Source organism: Chlorocebus sabaeus, chromosome 6, assembly GCF_047675955.1.
Source record: "Chlorocebus sabaeus isolate Y175 chromosome 6, mChlSab1.0.hap1, whole genome shotgun sequence".
Taxonomy (NCBI): domain Eukaryota; kingdom Metazoa; phylum Chordata; class Mammalia; order Primates; family Cercopithecidae; genus Chlorocebus; species Chlorocebus sabaeus.
The window spans coordinates 58,694,027-58,711,518 of NC_132909.1; the positions used below are offsets into that span (position 1 = coordinate 58,694,027).

The window sequence follows — 17,492 nt, forward strand, 5'->3', positions numbered from 1 at the left end:
TGAGCCTTCGGATACAAGCCCTGCTCCCTTGGAAACTCTGAAATCTACCTTCTCCAGGGTAAGCCATGACCCAAATATACTTATCCTCCCTCTTGTACCTTGGACCTCAACTAGAAAGCAAGAAATCCAAACCATCATTCATGCTAAAGTGTGAATGGCTGATATACTTCAGCTTCCCTGCTGGGAATGCCAAGTTCAAAGAGAATCCAGTAGGCTTAACCCATCACTATCTGCCATCTCTACCAGGCCACCTGTCCTGCCCCTCTGTCCTCCCTCAAGCAAGTCCAAGTGACCTTCTGATCCCAGGGCTCACAAAGACAGTGTGGAAAGAGACTGGGGTTAGAAAGGAGACCCTCATCTTTACTAGCCACAAAATGTCACTTTATTTATTTATTTATTTAGAGACGGGGTCTTGCTCTGTCACCCAGGCTGGAGTGCAGTGGTGTGATCCCGGCTCACTACAGCCTCCAACTCCTGGGATCAAGCGATCCTCCTGCCTTAGCCTCCCAAGTAGCTGAGACCATGGGCGTGTGCCACCATGTCTGGCTAATTTTTCTGATCTTGCTGTGTCACCCAGGCTGGTCTTGAACTTATGGGCTCAGGTGATCCTCCTACCTCAGCCTCCCAAAGCACTGGCATTATGGGCGTGAGCCACTGCGCCACCCCACCCCCCACACCAGTTTTGTTTTTCTTGTTCTAAGGAGCTCACTGGGCAGGGGGAAGCAATCTGGGTGGGGGCCAGGATCAGAGCTGCCAGGTGAGACTGAGTTCTGGTCTGCTCTGGGGCATGACGGACTCTCAGACCATCTCACTCTCTGGGTCTCAGTTTCCCCTTCCGTGAACAAGAGTTGAATTAGAGATGACCTCTACGATACCTTTTGGATAGAACATACCAGCATTTTATGACTCAACCAACCCCATCTGTTTTGCGCTTTGAAACCAGTGCTTTGCACCTGTGGACAGTTCTGCCACCCCTGCTGCAAGGGGACACTTGGCATCGTCTAGAGGCACTTTTCTCATAACTGAGGGAAAGGAGTGCCCCCTGGGGCAGGCCGGGGGTGCTGCTCAGTACCCTACAGTGCCCGGGATGGCCGCGCCTGACCGAGAATGACTGGGCCCCAAATATCCATAGATCCAAGGTGGAGAAATCTCGTCTTAAAGGCAATAGTCATTTCTGTGCGCATTCCCGTGTTTGCAAAAGGATTTCAGGCCTGTGTCCGGCAGTCATTACAGAGCATGGTACACTCCTTCCATTACCTCTGTGTGTCCTCTCAACAGCTCCTGAGTAGCAAGATACACATTTTTTTTTTTTTTTTTTTTTTTTTGAGACGGAGTCTCGCTCTGTCGCCCAGGCTGGAGTGCAGTGGTGCGATCTCGGCTCACTGCAACCTCCGCCTCCTGAGTAGCTGGGACTACAGGTGTGCGCCACCATGCCCAGCTAATTTTTGTATTTTTAGTAGAGGTGGGATTTCACTATATTGGCCAGGCAGGTCTCGAACTCCTGACCTAGTGATCCACCTGCCTCCCAAAGTGCTGGGATTACAGGCGTGAGCCATCGCGCCTGACCACTAGATCCACTTTTTAAATAATCTGGGGGCTGGGTGCAGTGGTGCGTGCCTGGAATCCCAGCACTTTGGGCAGATCGCTTGAGATCAAGCATTCAAGGCCAGCCTGGGCAACATAGCAAGACCCCATCTCTCCAAAAATTTACAAAAACTAACCAAACATGATAGTGGGTGCCTGAGGTCCTAGCTATTCAGGGGGCTGAGGTGGGAGGATTGCTTGAGCCCAGAAGGTCGAGGCTGCAGTGAGCTATGATCACGCCACTGCATTCCAGCCTGAGCAACAGAGTGAGGTTGTATTTCAAACAATAAAATAAAACAAAATAAAATAAAATAAGGCATCTGGCTGGTGCAGTGGCTCACACCTGTAATCCCCAGCACTTTGGGAGGCTAAGATAGGAGGATCGCTTGAGCCCAGAAGGTCAAGACCAGCCTGGGCAACATACCAAGACTCCATCTCTCTAAAAAAAAAGAAAAATACAAAAATTAACCAAACATGGTGCTGGGTGCCTGGTGCCTGAGGTCCTAGCTATTCAGGAGGTTGAGGTGAGAGGACTGCTTGAGCCCAGGAGGTCGAGGCTGCAGTGAGCTTTGATCATGCTGCTGCATTCCAGCCTGAGCAACAGAGACCCTATTTCAAAAAATTAAAAATAAATAAAGCATCTGGCTGGGGGCAGTGGCTCACACGTGTAATCCCAGCACTTCCGGAGGATCGCTTGGGCACAGGAGGTCAAGACCAGCCGGGGCAAGATAGCAAGACCCTGTCTCAAAAAAACAAATACATAAAGCATCTAAGGCCCCCAACTCACACGGCGTCCTGACTGCCTCTCTGCGGAGTAGGTTACCTGCAGCCCCCCAGCCTTAGATACCGGCTTTACATCGGGGACGGTGGATTACCAAGGAAGGACCTAGAGGCAGCCTCAGTCAGATGAGGAAGTGGGGGGAGGGGACGGCTAAAACTAGACCCTCCCCCGTACAGGGTGAGCGTTTCTCACTCGATTCTCTGTCCTCAATGTCGTCATTCATTCTTGGAGGAGGGACAGTAACACGCAGCATGGAAAAAAAAAAAAAAAAAAAAATTCCCTCCTGGACGCTATGGGCTGAGGGGTGGGGGTGGCAGCTGCCAGCCAGGCCCTTCCCGCGACGGTAAGTTCTCCTCGGCAGTAGAAACGCGTTTGCTTTCCGGAGGAAGGGGTCTTCGCCTCTGCCTTCCTTATACTTATACAGAGCTGGGTGTGACCTCAGCCCCCAAGAACACTTCCCCCAGCCCCGCCCCCGCCCCCCACCCCCTGCCAGCTGCAGCTTGACTCCACAGTCTTCTAAGGATGGGGTGTGGTGGGTCCTCAGTGGGCCCCGGACACTCCTGCACTCAGATCCTGGCTTCACATTTGGGGACGGCCAAAAGAAGACAGTGACATCAAGGAACCAGAGTGAAGCGCTCATTTGAGCCCTGAGGTCTGATTATTAGCAAATCACATACGAGTTCCGATAAGAAGGAGGCATCTGGGTCTTAAACCATAAGCCACCCCCTTCCTCCCCACCCCACAGGCAAGCCTTTATCGACATACTTAATTTTTTTTTTTTTCCCCAAATCGGCAGCTGGTGGCCTTCCCAGCGTTATAAATAGGAAATACACAGGGCTAGGATGGGTCTATTTCAGCGTCCCAGAGAGAAGCCGAGGTTTTCATCCGCCCAAGCTCTCAGCGTGTCCTGAAAATGGTGCATTTATCTGCCTTCCAGGGGAACGGTGCGCGCGGAAGGTAAACTGTGTTGCCGGGCGCAGCTCGGGGAACGGTTCTCCCTGCTACCGGGAACACGGATGTGAGGGCCTTCACGGAGTCACAAGACCGTGGCTCTCTGCTCCCACCCGCCCCATCTGCTGGAAAGGGATTTAGAGGCGGCAAAAGGCTGCCGGATAAACCTTCCAGGGAGACGGTTTATCCTGGGCGAAGGGGAGATGCGCGCACTCACCTCTGCAGCTGAGACAGCCTCTCCTCCTTACTGGCAAACAAAGGCGAGCCCTGCCCGGGTGCAGCTGGGCATCGCTCACGCTCCCCAGGCCTTCAGAGCCTGGGAGGAGGAAGATGCTCGCAGGGACGGATTCTGCATCCGAGGAAGGTCACCCAGGGCGACGTGGCCAGCGCCCGCCAGCTCTTTTGTGCAGGGGTGGGTGGGGTGCAGGGTTAGCGGTGGGCTCCCCCTCGCGGGGCTGCGGCTGCGCCCGCTCTCATCGCCACCCGCCTGCGCGCCCTGCCTCGGAGGTAGCTGCTTCTTCCCAGCTCACGGCTGGCAGAGGCTCGGCTTCCCGAAGACAGTTAATTTATGCTGCTTTTGTGTGCAGGGAGGAGGGGGTGGGGGGTGGCGGCCTGACCGAAAGGCACAGCCCCCTGCCAGAATCCGGTCCTCTCCATTGGCTGACAGACAAGCATCTCCGAAAGCCACGCCAGGGGCAGAGGCAGAAATCATTTTCTGATGGCGCATCACAGATTTAAAAACAAAACAACGGACAAATAAATAAATAAATGGCGAGATGGCCTCATTCCTTAGAGAACGGGGGTGGGGAGGGCTGGGGAAGGTCCTCTTGGCACTTCTCCTTGCAAAGGGCGCAGGGCTGAGGGGTGGCATCCCCCCAAAAAAGTCTCTGCAGGCAAAGACATGACTGTCCCCAGGCCGGTGCCGTGGCTCACATGTGTAATCCCAGCACTTTGGGAGGCCGAGGAGGGAGGATCACCTGAGGACAGGAGTTCGATACCAGCCTGGCCAACATGGTGAAACCCCGTCTCTACTAAAAAGATAAAAATTAGCCGGGCGTGGTGGCGGACACCTGTAATTCCAGCTACTCGGGAGGCTGAGGCAGGAGAATCATTTGAACCCGGGAGGCGGAGGTTGCAGTGAGCCGAGATGGCGCCACTGCACTGCAGCCTGGGAGGCAGAGGGAGACTCTGTCTCGAAAGAAAGAAAGAAGAAAGAAAGAAAGAAAGAAAGAAAGAAAGAAAGAAAGAAAGAAAGAAAGAAAGAAAGAAAGAAAGAAAGAAGGAAGGAAGGAAGGAAGGAAGGAAGGAAGGAAGGAAGGAAGGAAGGAAGGAAGGAAGGAAGGAAGGAAGGAAGGAAGGAAGGAAGGAAGGAAAGAAAGAAAAGAAGGAAAGAGAGAGAGAGAGAGAGAGAGAAAGAAAGGAAAGAAAGGAAAGAAAGGAAGAAAGGAAGGAAGAAAGGAAGAAAGGAAAGAAAGGAAGGAAGGAAGGAAGGAAGGAAGGAAGAAAGAAAGAAAGAAAGAAAGAAAGAAAGAAAGAAAGAAAGAAAGAAAGAAAGAAAGAAAGAAAGAGAAAGAAAGGAAGGACTGTGCCCAGGTCACCATGTTGTGCGTCTATTAGATGGTCACTTACAGTGGATGGAGCCTCATGCCCGAAACAGGGCTGGGTGGCAGCCTGTTTATCAGGCACACTGGCTCTGCAAGGCTGCTATGGGAACGGCGCCCCCTGCAGTTGTGCACCGGCGTGGCCTCGCCCTGGAGGAATTCAAGGAGACAGTGAAGATGGTAGGGTGGAGAGTGCAGGCCCTGCAGTCGGACTGGAAGTGGGTTTGAACTCTAGCCCAGCCACTCTCCAGCTGGTGGACCAGTGGACGTGAGTGATCTTACCTGCGGGTCTCAGTTTTCCTCATCTGTGAAATGGAGCCGCTATGGCTTTTTCACGTTATGAGATAATGCATAGACAGCACTAAACACAGTGCTGGGGCACAAGAAAAGCTCTCTATGTGTTTGTTTCGCTCTGTTGCCCAGGCTGGAGTACAGTGGTGTGACCTCGGCTCACTGCAACCTCCGACTCCCAGGTTCGAGTGATTCTCCTGCCTCAGCCTCCAAAGTAGCTGGGATTACAGGTGCACACCACCATGCCTGGCTAATTTTTGTATTTTTAGTAGAGACGGGGTTTCACCATGTTGGCCAGGCTGGTCTTGAACTCCTGACCTCAGGTAATCTGCCCACCTCGGCCTCCCAAACGGTTGGGATTACAGGCGGGAGCCACCGCGCCTGGCCAGAATATACATTTTCGAAGAGCAGAGGCTCAGTTGGTCTTATTCACCGCACATTCTCCGCACAAAGTAGCAACTCCTGGTGCAAAGCTGTTCAGGAAACGCAGGCAGAGTGCATGAAGGCTGGCTCCCTTCATGACATTCAATGACATCCCACCTAGGCTGTCAGCCTCACCCACTGCATGGGGGTCTGCACCCCTCCAAGGCATTAAGGCAACCTGCCCACAGCAGAGGCAGAAAGCCCAGATGGGGAAACAGAGACCCCAGAGACTTCGGCACAAGGCTGGGGCTTCCCATCTCCTGGCTGGAGAAAGCAGAGGTCTTGTAAGAGACACTTGTGTTAACTGAGGGGTGGATTCAATTAGTCTCTGTGCTGGGCACTGGGCACAAGATGTGAGTAATTCCCATTACTCACGGTCCTCTCCTTACTGGCAAACAAAAGCAAGCCCTGCCCGGGTGCAGCGGGCATCTCTCAGGCTCCCCAGGCCTCCAGAGCATCGGAGGAAGAGGATGCTGGTGGGGGTGGATTCTGCCTCTGAGGAAGGTTGCAAGTGCCTGCCACCTCTTTTGTGCATGGGTGGGGTGCGGAGTTAGTGATGGGCTCCCCTGCGTGGGGCTGCGGCTGTGGCCCCTCTTGTCATCACCCGCCTGCGCGCCATCCCTCTGAGGTATCTGCTTCCCAGCTCACAGCTGGCAAAGGCGCAGCTTCCCTAAGACACTTAATTCATGCTGTTTTTGTGTGCAGGATTGGGAATTCTCTTAGAATGCCCATTCAGTTGAGGCCAGGCAGGTAATCCCAGCACTTTGGGAGGCCACTCACACCTGTAATCCCAGCATTTTGGGAGGCCAAGGCGGGCGGATAACTTGACATTGGGAGTTTGAGACCAGCCTGGACAACATGCTGAAACCCCGTCTCTACTAAAAATACAAAACTTGGTCGGACATGGTGGTGGGCACCTGTAATTCCAGCTACTTGAGAGACTGAGGCAGGAGAATCGCTTGAACCCGGTAGGTGGAGGTTGCAGTGAGCCCAGATCAAGCCACAGCACTCCAGGTGGGGTGACAGAGTGAGACTCCATCTCAAAAAACAAAACAAAACAAAACAAAAGAATTCCCATTCAGTTGAGAAAAACAGGTGGACAAGAGTCTGGGCCCATCTAGAGACTTCTTTGGAGTGGTGCAGGTTGGGGGACCCTTGGGGAGGTTTCCTGGTGGGGCACAGGGGTGGTGACTGTATGAGTGAGACCCCTGAGGAGTGAGTGGAGTTAAATGAATAAAAAAGAGGGAGGGAGGCGTATTCTGGACAGACAGGCCTGCCCAGACTGGCATTTAAAGAGCCACAGCTCCTCCCCAGTCCACCAAAGCCCCGAGAGCTGTCCATGGTGCTAGAGCCAACACCAAGAAGCCACAGCGCGTGACCTGAGCTCGGTTCCCCGTTCGTTTTTCTTTTTCTTTTTTTTTTCCTTTGAGACACAGTCTCGCTCTATCACCCGGGCTGGAGTACAGTGGTGCAATCTCAGCTCACTGCAACCTTCGCCTCCCGGGTTCAAGTGATTCTTCCACCTCAGCCTCCCGAGTAGCTGGGATTACAGGCACCCACCACCACGCCAGGCTAATTTTTGTATTTTTAGTAGAAATGGGGTTTCACCATGTTGGCCAGCCTGGTCTTGAATTCCTGACCTCAGGTAATATGCCTACCTTGGTCTCCCAAAGTGCTAGGATTACAGGTGTGAGCCACTGCACCTGACCCTGTCTGTTTTCATTTAATTTAAAAATGGAAAATTTTTAATTTAGTTTATTTTTTTCGAGACAGGGTCTTGCTGTGTAGCCCAGGCTGGAGTACAGGAGTGTGATCATGGCTTACTGCAGCCTCAACCTCCTGGACTCAAGCGATCCTCCTACCTCAGCCTCCCTGGTAGTTGGGACTACAGGTATATGCCATCACGCCTGGTTAGTTTTTAAAATTTTTGTAGAGATGGGTCTTGCTATTTTGCCCAGGCATATATACCACACCCGTGGGTGTGGATATCTTTAGGAGCCATTATTGTGCTGGCCATCCCTGAGGAATTAGTTTGGAAAGGCACAAAAGGATTAGATTTTGTAGGATCTTGAAACTTTTCTGAAGGTGCGCACGTGGAAAATGTTCTTGTGGGCTGGGTGCAGTGACTCACACCTGTAATCCCAGTACTTTGGGAAGCTGAGGCGGGTGGATCGCTTGAGGCCAGGAGTTTGAGACCAGCCTGGTCAACACGGCGAAATCCCATCTCTACTAAAAATACAAAAATTAGCTAGGCGAGGTGGTGGTCCCTGTAATCCCAGCTACTCGGGAGGCCGAGGCAGGAGAATCACTTGAACCCAGGAGGCAGAGGTTGCAGTGAGCCAAGATCGCGCCACGGCACTCTAGTCTGGGCGACAGAGCAAGACTCTGTCTCAATCTAAAAAAACCAGAAAACAAAAAACAAAAAAAACCCTACAAACATATATATACGTGTGTGTGTGTGTGTGTGTGTGTGTGTGTGTATAAAATCTGCAGTCTTGGCTCTTTCTTTTCATTCTTTTAACATAACTATATATATACTATATATATAATACTTTTATAACAATGCCCACATATACTCCCACAGCCACTCACCTGCACACACTCACACACTACACACTTTTCTTTACCTAGTTATTAATACATCCTGGAGGCCGGGCGCGGTGGCTCACGCCTGTAATCCCAGCACTTTGGGAGGCCGAGGCGGGCGGATCACAAGGTCAGGAGATCGAGACCATGGTGAAACCCCGTCTCTACTAAAAATAGAAAAAAAAATTAGCCGGGCGCAGTGGCGGGCGCCTGTAGTCCCAGCTACTCGGGAGGCTGAGGCAGGAGAATGGCGGGAACCCGGGAGGCGGAGCTTGCAGTGAGCCGAGATTGCGCCACTGCACTCCAGCCTGGGCGAGATGGCTCCACTGCACTCCAGCCTGGGCGACAAAGCGAGACTCCGTCTCAAAAAAAAAAAAAAAAAAAAAAAAAAAAAATACATCCTGGAGATCACTTCAACCAGCATCTAAAGCTAATCTTGATTCTGTTTTACGGCTGCATATACTAAATTCTACAGTTTCTTCAACCAGCCCCTCTTATGGGTGGAGTTTGTGACATTTCCAGACTTGTTTTTTTACTTTGTTTTTGAGATAGGGTCTCACGATGTTGCCCAGGCTGGTCTCAAAACTCTTGGCCTCAAGCAATCCTCCCACCTTGGCCTCCCAAAATGCTGTGATTACAGGCATGAGCCACTGAAGCTGGCCTTAGTTTTCGTTTTTGTTTTTGTTTGTTTGTTTGTTTGTTTGAGACAAGGTCTTGCTTTGTTGCCCAGGCTGGAGTGCAGTGGCACAATCCCAGCTCACTGGAGCCTCAACCTCTGAGGTTTAAGTGATCCTCCCACCTCAGCCTCCCATGTAGCTGGGACCACAGGCGCACACCACCATACCCAGCTAATTTTCTTTTCTTTTCTTTCTTTTTTCTTTCTTTTCTCTCTCTCTCTCTCTCTTTCTTTTTCTTTCTTTCTTTCTCTCTCTCTCTCTCTCTCCCCCCCTCCTTCCCTCCCTCCCTCCCTCCCTCCCTCTTTCTTTCTTTCTTTCTTTCTTTCTTTCTTTCTTTCTTTCTTTCTTTCTTTCCTTTACAAGAGCACAAACCCACGTTTATTTATTGATTTTTCGTTAGCTTAAATCCTTGAGGGGTACAGCATCACTCGGATCCTGTGTCCAGTGGCCTTAGCAGGAAGATTGCTTCGGAATTTGGCACGAACCATGCCACTGTTTCCATGGGCCCGAGTTGCCTTTCCCCAGATGACTCTGGTTTTTTTGGTTTGCTGCCAGGAGTCACTGTGTTGTTCTGTGCTTTGTATACATAAGCGCATCTCTTCCCCAAATAGAATTCTGTTTCATCTCGGGCATAAGCACCTTCAATTTTAAAAAGAGCTGTGTGTCCCTTTGGTTCTGGAGACCCCGCTTATAGCCAGCAAAAATGGCCTTGGACCACAGCCTTCCAGACATAGTTCCTTTTGGAAGTCCCGTTCCCAGCAGGTCTCCACAGGAGCCAAGATGGCAGGAAGAGCCTCCCTCCCTCCCTCCCTCCCTCCCTCCCTCCCTTCCTTTCTTTCTTTCTTTCTTTTCTTTCTTTTTTTTTTTTTTTTTTTTTTTTTGAGACGGAGTCTTGCTCTGTAGCCCGGGCTGGACTGCAGTGGCCGGATCTCAGCTCACTGCAAGCTCCGCCTCCCGGGTTTACGCCATTCTCCTGCCTCAGCCTCCGGAGTAGCTGGGACTACAGGCGCCCGCCACCTCGCCCGGCTAGTTTTTTGTATTTTTAGTAGAGACGGGGTTTCACCGTGTTAGCCAGGATGGTCTCGATCTCCTGACCTCGTGATCCGCCCGTCTCGGCCTCCCAAAGTGCTGGGATTACAGGCTTGAGCCACCGCGCCCGGCTCTTTCTTTTCTTTCTTTCCTTCTTTCCTTCTTTCCTTCTTTCTTTCTTCTTTTTTTCGAGATGGATTCTCCCTATGTTGCTTATGCTATTCTTAAACTCCCAGGCCCAAATAAGCCTCCTATCTTGGCCTCCCAAAGTTCTGTGATTGCAGGTGTGAGCCACAGTGCCTAGCCACAAAAATCTTCAATAAAATGATAGCAAACATATATAGTACTTGGCACCATGTGTTGCTTTGCATATGTTTTTGTTTATCTGTCCCTTTGTCACTTGTAATGTAAGCTTCATGTGAGATGAGAGATCCACAATTTTGTATCTTTAACTTCTAGACCAGTGGCTCTCACCTGGCCACTGTGTGTGTGTGGGGGGGGGTTGATCCTGCCCCCAGCAGACACCTGGCGATTTCTGGGGACATTTGTGATTGTTGCGACTGGGGGATACTGCTGTTATGGAGTGGGTGGAGGCCAGGGACGCTGCTCAGCACCCTGCAGTGCCCACGAAGGCCCTAATCCACAGAACAATCTGGTCCCAATGTCCACAGTACTGAGCAGGAAAAATTCTGCCCTAAAAGAATGCCTGATACAGGCCAGGCGGGGTGGCTTACGCCTATAATCCCAGCACTTTGGGAGGCCAAAGTGGGTGGTCAGGAGGTCAGAAGTTCGAGACCAGCCTGGTCAACATGGTGAAACCCCATCTCTACTAAAAATACGAAAATTAGCCAGGTATGCTGGCATGCGCCTGTGGTCTCAGCTACTTGGGAAGCTGAGGCAGGATAATCGCTTGCGCCTGGGAGGTGGAGGCTACAGTGAGCTGAGATCGCGCCACTGCACTCCAGCCTGGGCGACAGAGTGAGACTCCGTCTCAAAAAAAAAAACTCCTAAGTGGCTGGGACTACAGGCACATGCCACCACACCTGGCTAACTTTTGTATTTTTTGTAGAGATGGGGTCTCCCTGTGTTGCCCAGACTGGTCTCAAACTCCTGGGCTCAAGCGATCCTCCTGCCTTGGCCTCCAAAGTAGCTGGGTTACTGCTTTGAGCCACTATGCCTGGCCCGTTTCTACTTCTGAAAGCTGTTTTTTTGTTTCTTTTCTTTTGTTTTGTTTTTTGAGACAGAGTTTCACTCTTTCATCCAGGCTGGAGTGCAGTGGCTTGATCTCGGCTCACTGCAACCTCTGCCCTCAGGGTTGAAGCGGTTCTCCTGCCTCAGCCTCCTGAGCAGCTGGGATTATGGCACCTACCACCACGCCTGGCTAATTTTTTTGTATTTTTAGTAGAGATGGGTTTTCACCATGTTAGCCAGGCTGGTCTCGAACTCCCGACCTCGGCCTCCCAAAGTGCTGGGATTACAGGCATGAGCCACTGTCTTCTGAAGGCTATTGTGGGAACTAGATTACATTTTGCATGGAAAGCATTTAGCACAATCCTTGTAGTACATAAGAGAAAAAATGCAAGCCAGAGAAAACACTATAACAGATCCTTCGTAAAGAGATGCAGCCTTCGTTACCTAATTAGAATGGCAGGGACCTGGAGAGAGGCCATGTGCAATTAATTACCTTGTTGGACTTTAGCCAGGGCATGGCAGGGGGAGCTTCACTGGCCAGACCCACCAGACCATTCCTGGTGGCCACACATGGTCATGGAGATCCAGATGGAAGAGTGCCATCCGCTAAATCACCAAATGTGGCTTCCCGCAGCACCCTGGGCTCTCCATGGAGCCTGTCCAAGAATTAGTAGCCCTGTACCTGCTGAATGCACTTCTTACTTTAATGCTCTCGTAATACTCCATTGTCAAAAAGCCAACTGATTTGAAAGACTTCAGCAAAGCAAAAGTTCATAGATGCCCAAGACCCAAGACTTCCTTTCTGTTTGTTTTGTTTTGTTTTGAGACCGAGTCTCACTCTCTCACCTGGGCTGGAGTGCAATGGCGCGATCTCAGCTCACTGCAACATCTGCCTCCCAGGTTCAAGCAATTCTCCTGCCTTGGCCTCCTGAGTAGCTGGAACTACAGTCACCCACCACCTCGCCTGGCTAATTTTTGTATTTTTTAATAGAGACAGGGTTTCACCATGCTGACCAGGCTGGTCTTGAACTCGTGACCTCAGGTGATCCGCCTGCCTCAGACTCCCAAAGTGCTGGGATTACAGGCATGCGCCCGATCCCTTTTTTTTGTTTTGTTTTGTTTTTTTTGTTTTTGTTTTTGTTTTTGGAGACAGGGGGTCTGGCTCTGTCACCCAGGCTGGAGTGCAGTGGTGTGATCTTGGCTCACTGCAACTTCTGCCTCCTGGGCTCAAGTGATCCTCCCGCCTCAACTTTCTGAGGCACCTGCCACCACACCCATCTAACAGAAGCCCACGACTTCTATGATGCTTTTTGGAGTCTAGTGTTCAAAGTGGGCATCTTAGTCTGTTCAGGGTGCTACAACAAAGTACCATAGACTGGGCCGGGCGCGGTGGCTCACGCCTATAATCTCAGCACTTTGGGAGACAGAGGCGGGTGGATCACCTGAGCTCAGGAGTTTGACACCAGCCTGGCCAACATGGTGAAACCCCGTCTCTACTAGAAATGCAAAAATTAGCCGGGTGTGCTGGCGTGCGCCTATAATCCCAGCTACTCAGGAGGCTGAGGTCGGAGGATCGCCAAAGCCTGGGAAGCGGAGGTTGCAGTGAGCTGAGATTGTGCTATTGCACTCCAGCCTGGGCGACAGAGCAAGATTTCATCTCAAAACAAAACAAAACAAACAAACAAATAAACAAAAAAGCTGCCTAGTGGCTGGAAAAGCTTAGGCAGAAGCCCTGTTACTTTACGAGGCGCCCTTCAGAAGTCGCTGGGCTCAGTAGGTTCCTAGTCGTGTTTGAGAGTGAGCCTTTCAAAGAGATACTCACACAGCCCAGCCTCCGGGCCGGCCAGCCTGCGGAGGCTGGTTAGGGGGTCACCCATCTTCTTCTTCTTCTTTTTTTAATGATGCTTTTTGGAGTCTAGCGTTCGAAGACCCCCCACTCTATTCCCCAGGCTGGAGTGCAGTAGCGTGATCTCAGCTCACTGCAACCCCTGCTTCTAGGGTTCAAGCGATTCTCATGCCTCAGCCTCCTGAGTAGCTGGGATTACAGGCGTGCGCCACCATGCCTGGCTGATGTTTGTATTTTTAGTAGAGTTGGGGTTTTGCCATGTTGGCCAGGCTGGTTTCAAACTCCTGACCTAGGGTGATCCGCCTGCCTCGGCCTCCCAAAGTGCGGGGATTACAGATGTGAGCCACCGCGCGGGGCCCACTTCCTCATCTAGGAAGTGACTCTCCAGGACGTCACAGAGATGAGGGTCTGTGGGGGCAGAACCCAGGGCATGAAGATCCAAAAGACCCTGGTTGCCGTGCCATTCCCGGGGCCATGGCGGCTTCCATGGCTTCCAGGGTTTTACCCCACTCATCTTGACCTGGCTTCAGGAAGTCCTGGAAGAGAGCAAGGCCACCACGCTGGTTTTGCATCTTCAGGAGGCGCTCAACGCCCTTGCGCTTCTCCTTGGCCAATTCATGGAAGAAGTGGCCCCCGCCTTCCGGAGCCACATCATGGTGGTGGAAATAGAAGCGCGGAGGGAGGAGGTGTAGGAGGCCCGCAGGTGCAAATTGACCAGGCGGTGGAATAATCCTGACGAATCTGGGAGCACACACGGTTGGTCGGCAAGAAGGAGCTAACCACAGAAACGGTGTTGGCTGGTCCGAGAAGCAGGAGATGACTGAGAAGATGGTCCTGGAGGTTGGAAATAGAGAGGAAATCGGAGGGTGGTCAGAGGCTGGAAGAGAGTTCCCGGATCTGTTCCGTCCAAACACTGTTGAAGCAAGAGACAGATCTGCGGGACCGCCAGACGCTCTGCTGCTTGTCAGGTTTCAATATTGTCAAGTGACTCTCCCTCCCCCTCCTTCCACGCTGCACTCTTGGGAAGGAAGTCACTATGCACAGCCCACACTCAAGAGGTGTAGAGTTACTCTCTATCTCCTTAAGGGCAGTGTAGCTACACAAATTAGGAATTCTTCTACATAAGACATGTGTCTGTTTGCCTCCATTTATTTATTTATTCATTCAATTGTTTCTCTTTTTTCTTTTCTTTTCTTTCCCCTCCCTCCCTGCCTTCCTACCTTTCCCTCCCTCCCTGCCCCTCCCCTCCCCTCTCCTCTCCTCCTCTCCTCCTCTCCTTTTCCTCTCCCTCCCCTCCCCTCCCCTCTCCTCTCCTCTCCTCTCTTTTCCTGTTTTTTTTTTTTTGTTTTGAGACAGTGTGTTGCTCTGTTGCCCAGGCTGGAGTACAGTGGTGTGATCTCGGCTCACTGCATCCTGACTCCCAGGTTCAGGTGATTCTCCTGCCTTGGCCTCCCAAGTAGCTGGGATTACAGGTGTGCACCACCAGGCCTGGCTAATTTTTTTTTTTTTTTTTTTTTTTTTTTTTTTGTATTTTTAGTAGGCACAGGGTTTTGCCATGTTGGCCAGGCTGGTCTTGAATTCCTGACCTCAGGTGATCTGCCCACCTTGGCTTCCCAAAGTGCTGGGATTACAGGCGTGAGCCACCACGCCCAGCCTTTCTTTTCTCTTTTTTGAGACAAGGTCTCACTCTGGAGTGCAGTGGTACAATCATAGCTCACTGCAGCCTTGAACGCCCAGGCTCAAGTGATCTTCCTACCTTAGCCTCCTGAATAGCTGGGACCACAGGCATGTACCATCATGTCCAGCTAATTAAAAAAAAAAAGTTGTAAAGACGGGGTCTTGCTATGTTGCCCAGGCTAGTCTCAAACTCCTAAGACTCAAGATCCTCCTGCTTCAGCCTCTCAAAATGTTGGGATTACAGATGCGAGCCACTGTGCCTGGCCTATCATTTATTTATATCAGGTTGTGAACACAGGAGGCAGAGACCATGGGAGCCACCTGAAGAATCATTCTGAGGCTAGATGCAAAAAATTAAAAAATGAGCTGGCTGTGGTGGTGGGGCTTGTGGCATGGGTGGGGCTTGAGCAGAGACCTCCACATCTGAGTGGTTAAAGGGAAGGTGGGGCTCGGAAACAGAGGCGGTGTTTGTGCAGAGACCATATCTGAGTGGGTAAAGGGAAGGCATGGCTCCAAGTAAGAGGTGGAGCCTGTGGCATGGGTGGGGCTTGAGCAGAGACCTCTACATCTGAGTGGTTAAAGGGAAGGCGGGGCTTCGAGAAAGAGGCGGAGCTTGTGGCATGGGTGGGGCTGGAGCAGAGACCTCCACATCTGAGTGGTTAAAGGGAAGGCAGAGTTCCAAGAAAAAGGCGGGGCTTGTGGCATGGGTGGAGGTTGAGCAGAGACCACCTATGAGTGAGTAAATGGAAGGCAGGGCTCTGAGTAAGAGGCGGGACTTGTAGCATGGGCAGGACTTGATCAGATACCTCCATATGTGAGTGGTTAAAGGGAATGTGGGGCTCCAAGAAAGAAGCGGGGCTTCTAGCATGGGCGGGGCTTGAGCAGAGACCTCCAGATTTAGGTAGTTAAGAGGAGGGCGGGGCTCTGCGGAGGAGGCGGGGCCTCGAGGCTGGGCCGGTCACGAGGCTATGTCTCCCCAGCCTAAGAGAAGGAAGCGAGAAGGTGTGGGCTTCGCGCAGGGGGCGGGGCTTGGGGCGCGTGGCTGGGCGCGAGCGGCACGCGGCTCGGGGGCGGGGCAGGTGACGTCAGGGGGCACGCCGGGCTCGGGGAAGACGCCAAGATGGCGGCAAGTCATTACTTCGGCTTCGCGCAGGGCAGCGGCTTGCAGTACAGGTAACAGCCCCGCCGCGCCGGCCCCTGCCAGTCCCGGCTCCTGCAGCCTGGCCAGGACCCCGCCTGCCCCTCCTTCCGCCCCGCGCACCTGGCCCGGTCCAGGCCCCAGCCCCAGCCCCAACCTGGACCCCCGGCCTGCGGAGAGCCGCGGCGCCGGGAGGACCCGGCGGGGCTGCCTCAGGTTCGACACTGGGCGGGACGCGGGCTCCGGGGCTCCGGGGCTCCGGCTGAGACGTCTCTGCAGCCGACGGTGTCTATCGGCGGGAGCGGGAGGGGGCTTCTGAAGTGGGAGGGGGCCTGGGCCTGGGCCTCTGCGGGGTGGGGGGGGTCAGCCCCTGATGGGGACGCCCCGAGGAGGGCAGGGAGAGGGAACAGACCCGGGATGGTGTCTGGCCGGGGAGGGGGAGGGACAGAGTAGAGGAGGGGGAGGGGACGGGAACTGACCCAATGCAGAGAGGAGACCTGGGAGGTGCCTGGCCGGGGATGGGGTGGGGATGGGCAGAGAGGAGCTGACCCCTGATTGCTGGTAGGGGAAGAGAAGACAGACACCTGGGATTGTGCCTGGCGGGGCCAGGAGGAGGGCCAGAGCTTAGCTGACCCCTGATTGCTGGTAGGGGAAGAGAAGACACAGAGCTAGGAGGGTGCCTGGCGGGGCAGGGGGATGGACAGAGGGGAGCTGACCCCCGATTATTGGTAGGGGAGGAGAAAACAGATCAGCGAGAGTTCCCAGCTGGGCAGGAGGAAGCCACAGTCGAGGGTGAACTGGCCGCTGATGGGGGTAAGAGAGAAGACAGAAACCTGGGAGGGTGCCTGACTGAACAGGGGAGGGCCAGAGCGGAGCTGACACCTGATTGCTGGTAGGGAAAGAGAATACAGACCTGGGAGGGCGTCCGGCTGGGCAGGAGGAGGGGAAGGGCAGAGGGGTGTTAACCCCCGATTGCTGGAAGAGGAGAAGGCAGAGAGCTGGGAGGGTTCCCGGCTGGGCAGGGGGCAGCCACATTCGATTGTAGGGTTCACTGACCCTGATGATGGGGGTAGGGGAGAAGGCAGAGACCTGGGAGGGTACCCCAGGCAGGGGCAGGAACAGAGGTTGGTGTGGGGAACTGAGGCCTGATTGGGGAAGGGGGACAGAGACTTGGCGGGAAGCCAGTATGATGTGGGAGGAGGTCCTGAGGTCAAATAAGAGGGTGGGCACCTGGGTTTCCAGGGAACTGGGACCCTGCTGGGACAGTGAGGCGGGAGAAAGGGCCCTGAGTGTTTGGGTATTTATGATCCTTTTCTAGGTCTTAAATATCTAGTCGTTTGGGAGGGGAGAGAGAGAAAGGATCCTGGAGGAGAGATGGCAGGGGATGGGGACACACTGGGAACTGGCCAGGGGCAGGAGGGCTCAGTGGGTAGGGACACAGGGTAAGTTTGTACCCTGAATGTACAAACACACACTCTACACTCTTCTCCCAGGCCTGCTCCTCGGAGCATCTCTGCTATCTTCAGTCCTTCCATCTGCCCCCAAGACTGAAGTCCCAGTCTGAAAGCCAGGGCTGGCATCTCTGGAGGGAGCAGATCCCCCCACAACAGTTGATGATTTCCACGTGTCACCCTTGTGTCGGTTTCCAGCTGTTAGCTTGCTATAACCTTGTGGATCACAGCCCCTGCTGAGCCCCCACAGATACAAACCACCCCTT

The 17,492-nt window shown here is 52.9% G+C and overlaps 2 protein-coding genes and 1 pseudogene across 7 annotated transcripts in view; 1 reads left to right on the forward strand and 2 right to left on the reverse strand.

Annotated features, from left to right (window-relative positions):
* The window catches only part of ATCAY (ATCAY kinesin light chain interacting caytaxin), a 39,574-nt gene extending 35,683 nt beyond the window's left edge, over positions 1–3,891 (reverse strand). The window contains exon 1 of the mRNA XM_073017117.1: positions 3,534–3,891. The gene's annotated coding sequence lies outside the window, so the exon portion shown is untranslated. The remainder of the gene's footprint in view (positions 1–3,533) is intronic.
* Positions 3,892–9,226: 5,335 nt separating this feature from the next.
* On the reverse strand, positions 9,227–9,651 carry LOC119622459 (large ribosomal subunit protein eL33 pseudogene; annotated as a pseudogene).
* Positions 9,652–15,738: 6,087 nt separating this feature from the next.
* LOC103233695 (zinc finger RNA-binding protein 2) overlaps positions 15,739–17,492 on the forward strand; it is a 69,327-nt gene continuing 67,573 nt past the window's right edge. For all 6 annotated transcript variants that reach the window (XM_007994808.3, XM_007994809.3, XM_073017118.1 and 3 more), the window contains exon 1: positions 15,739–15,810. In XM_007994808.3, coding sequence (XP_007992999.3) covers positions 15,758–15,810 — 53 coding nt within the window. In that variant the 5' untranslated portion in view covers positions 15,739–15,757. The remainder of the gene's footprint in view (positions 15,811–17,492) is intronic.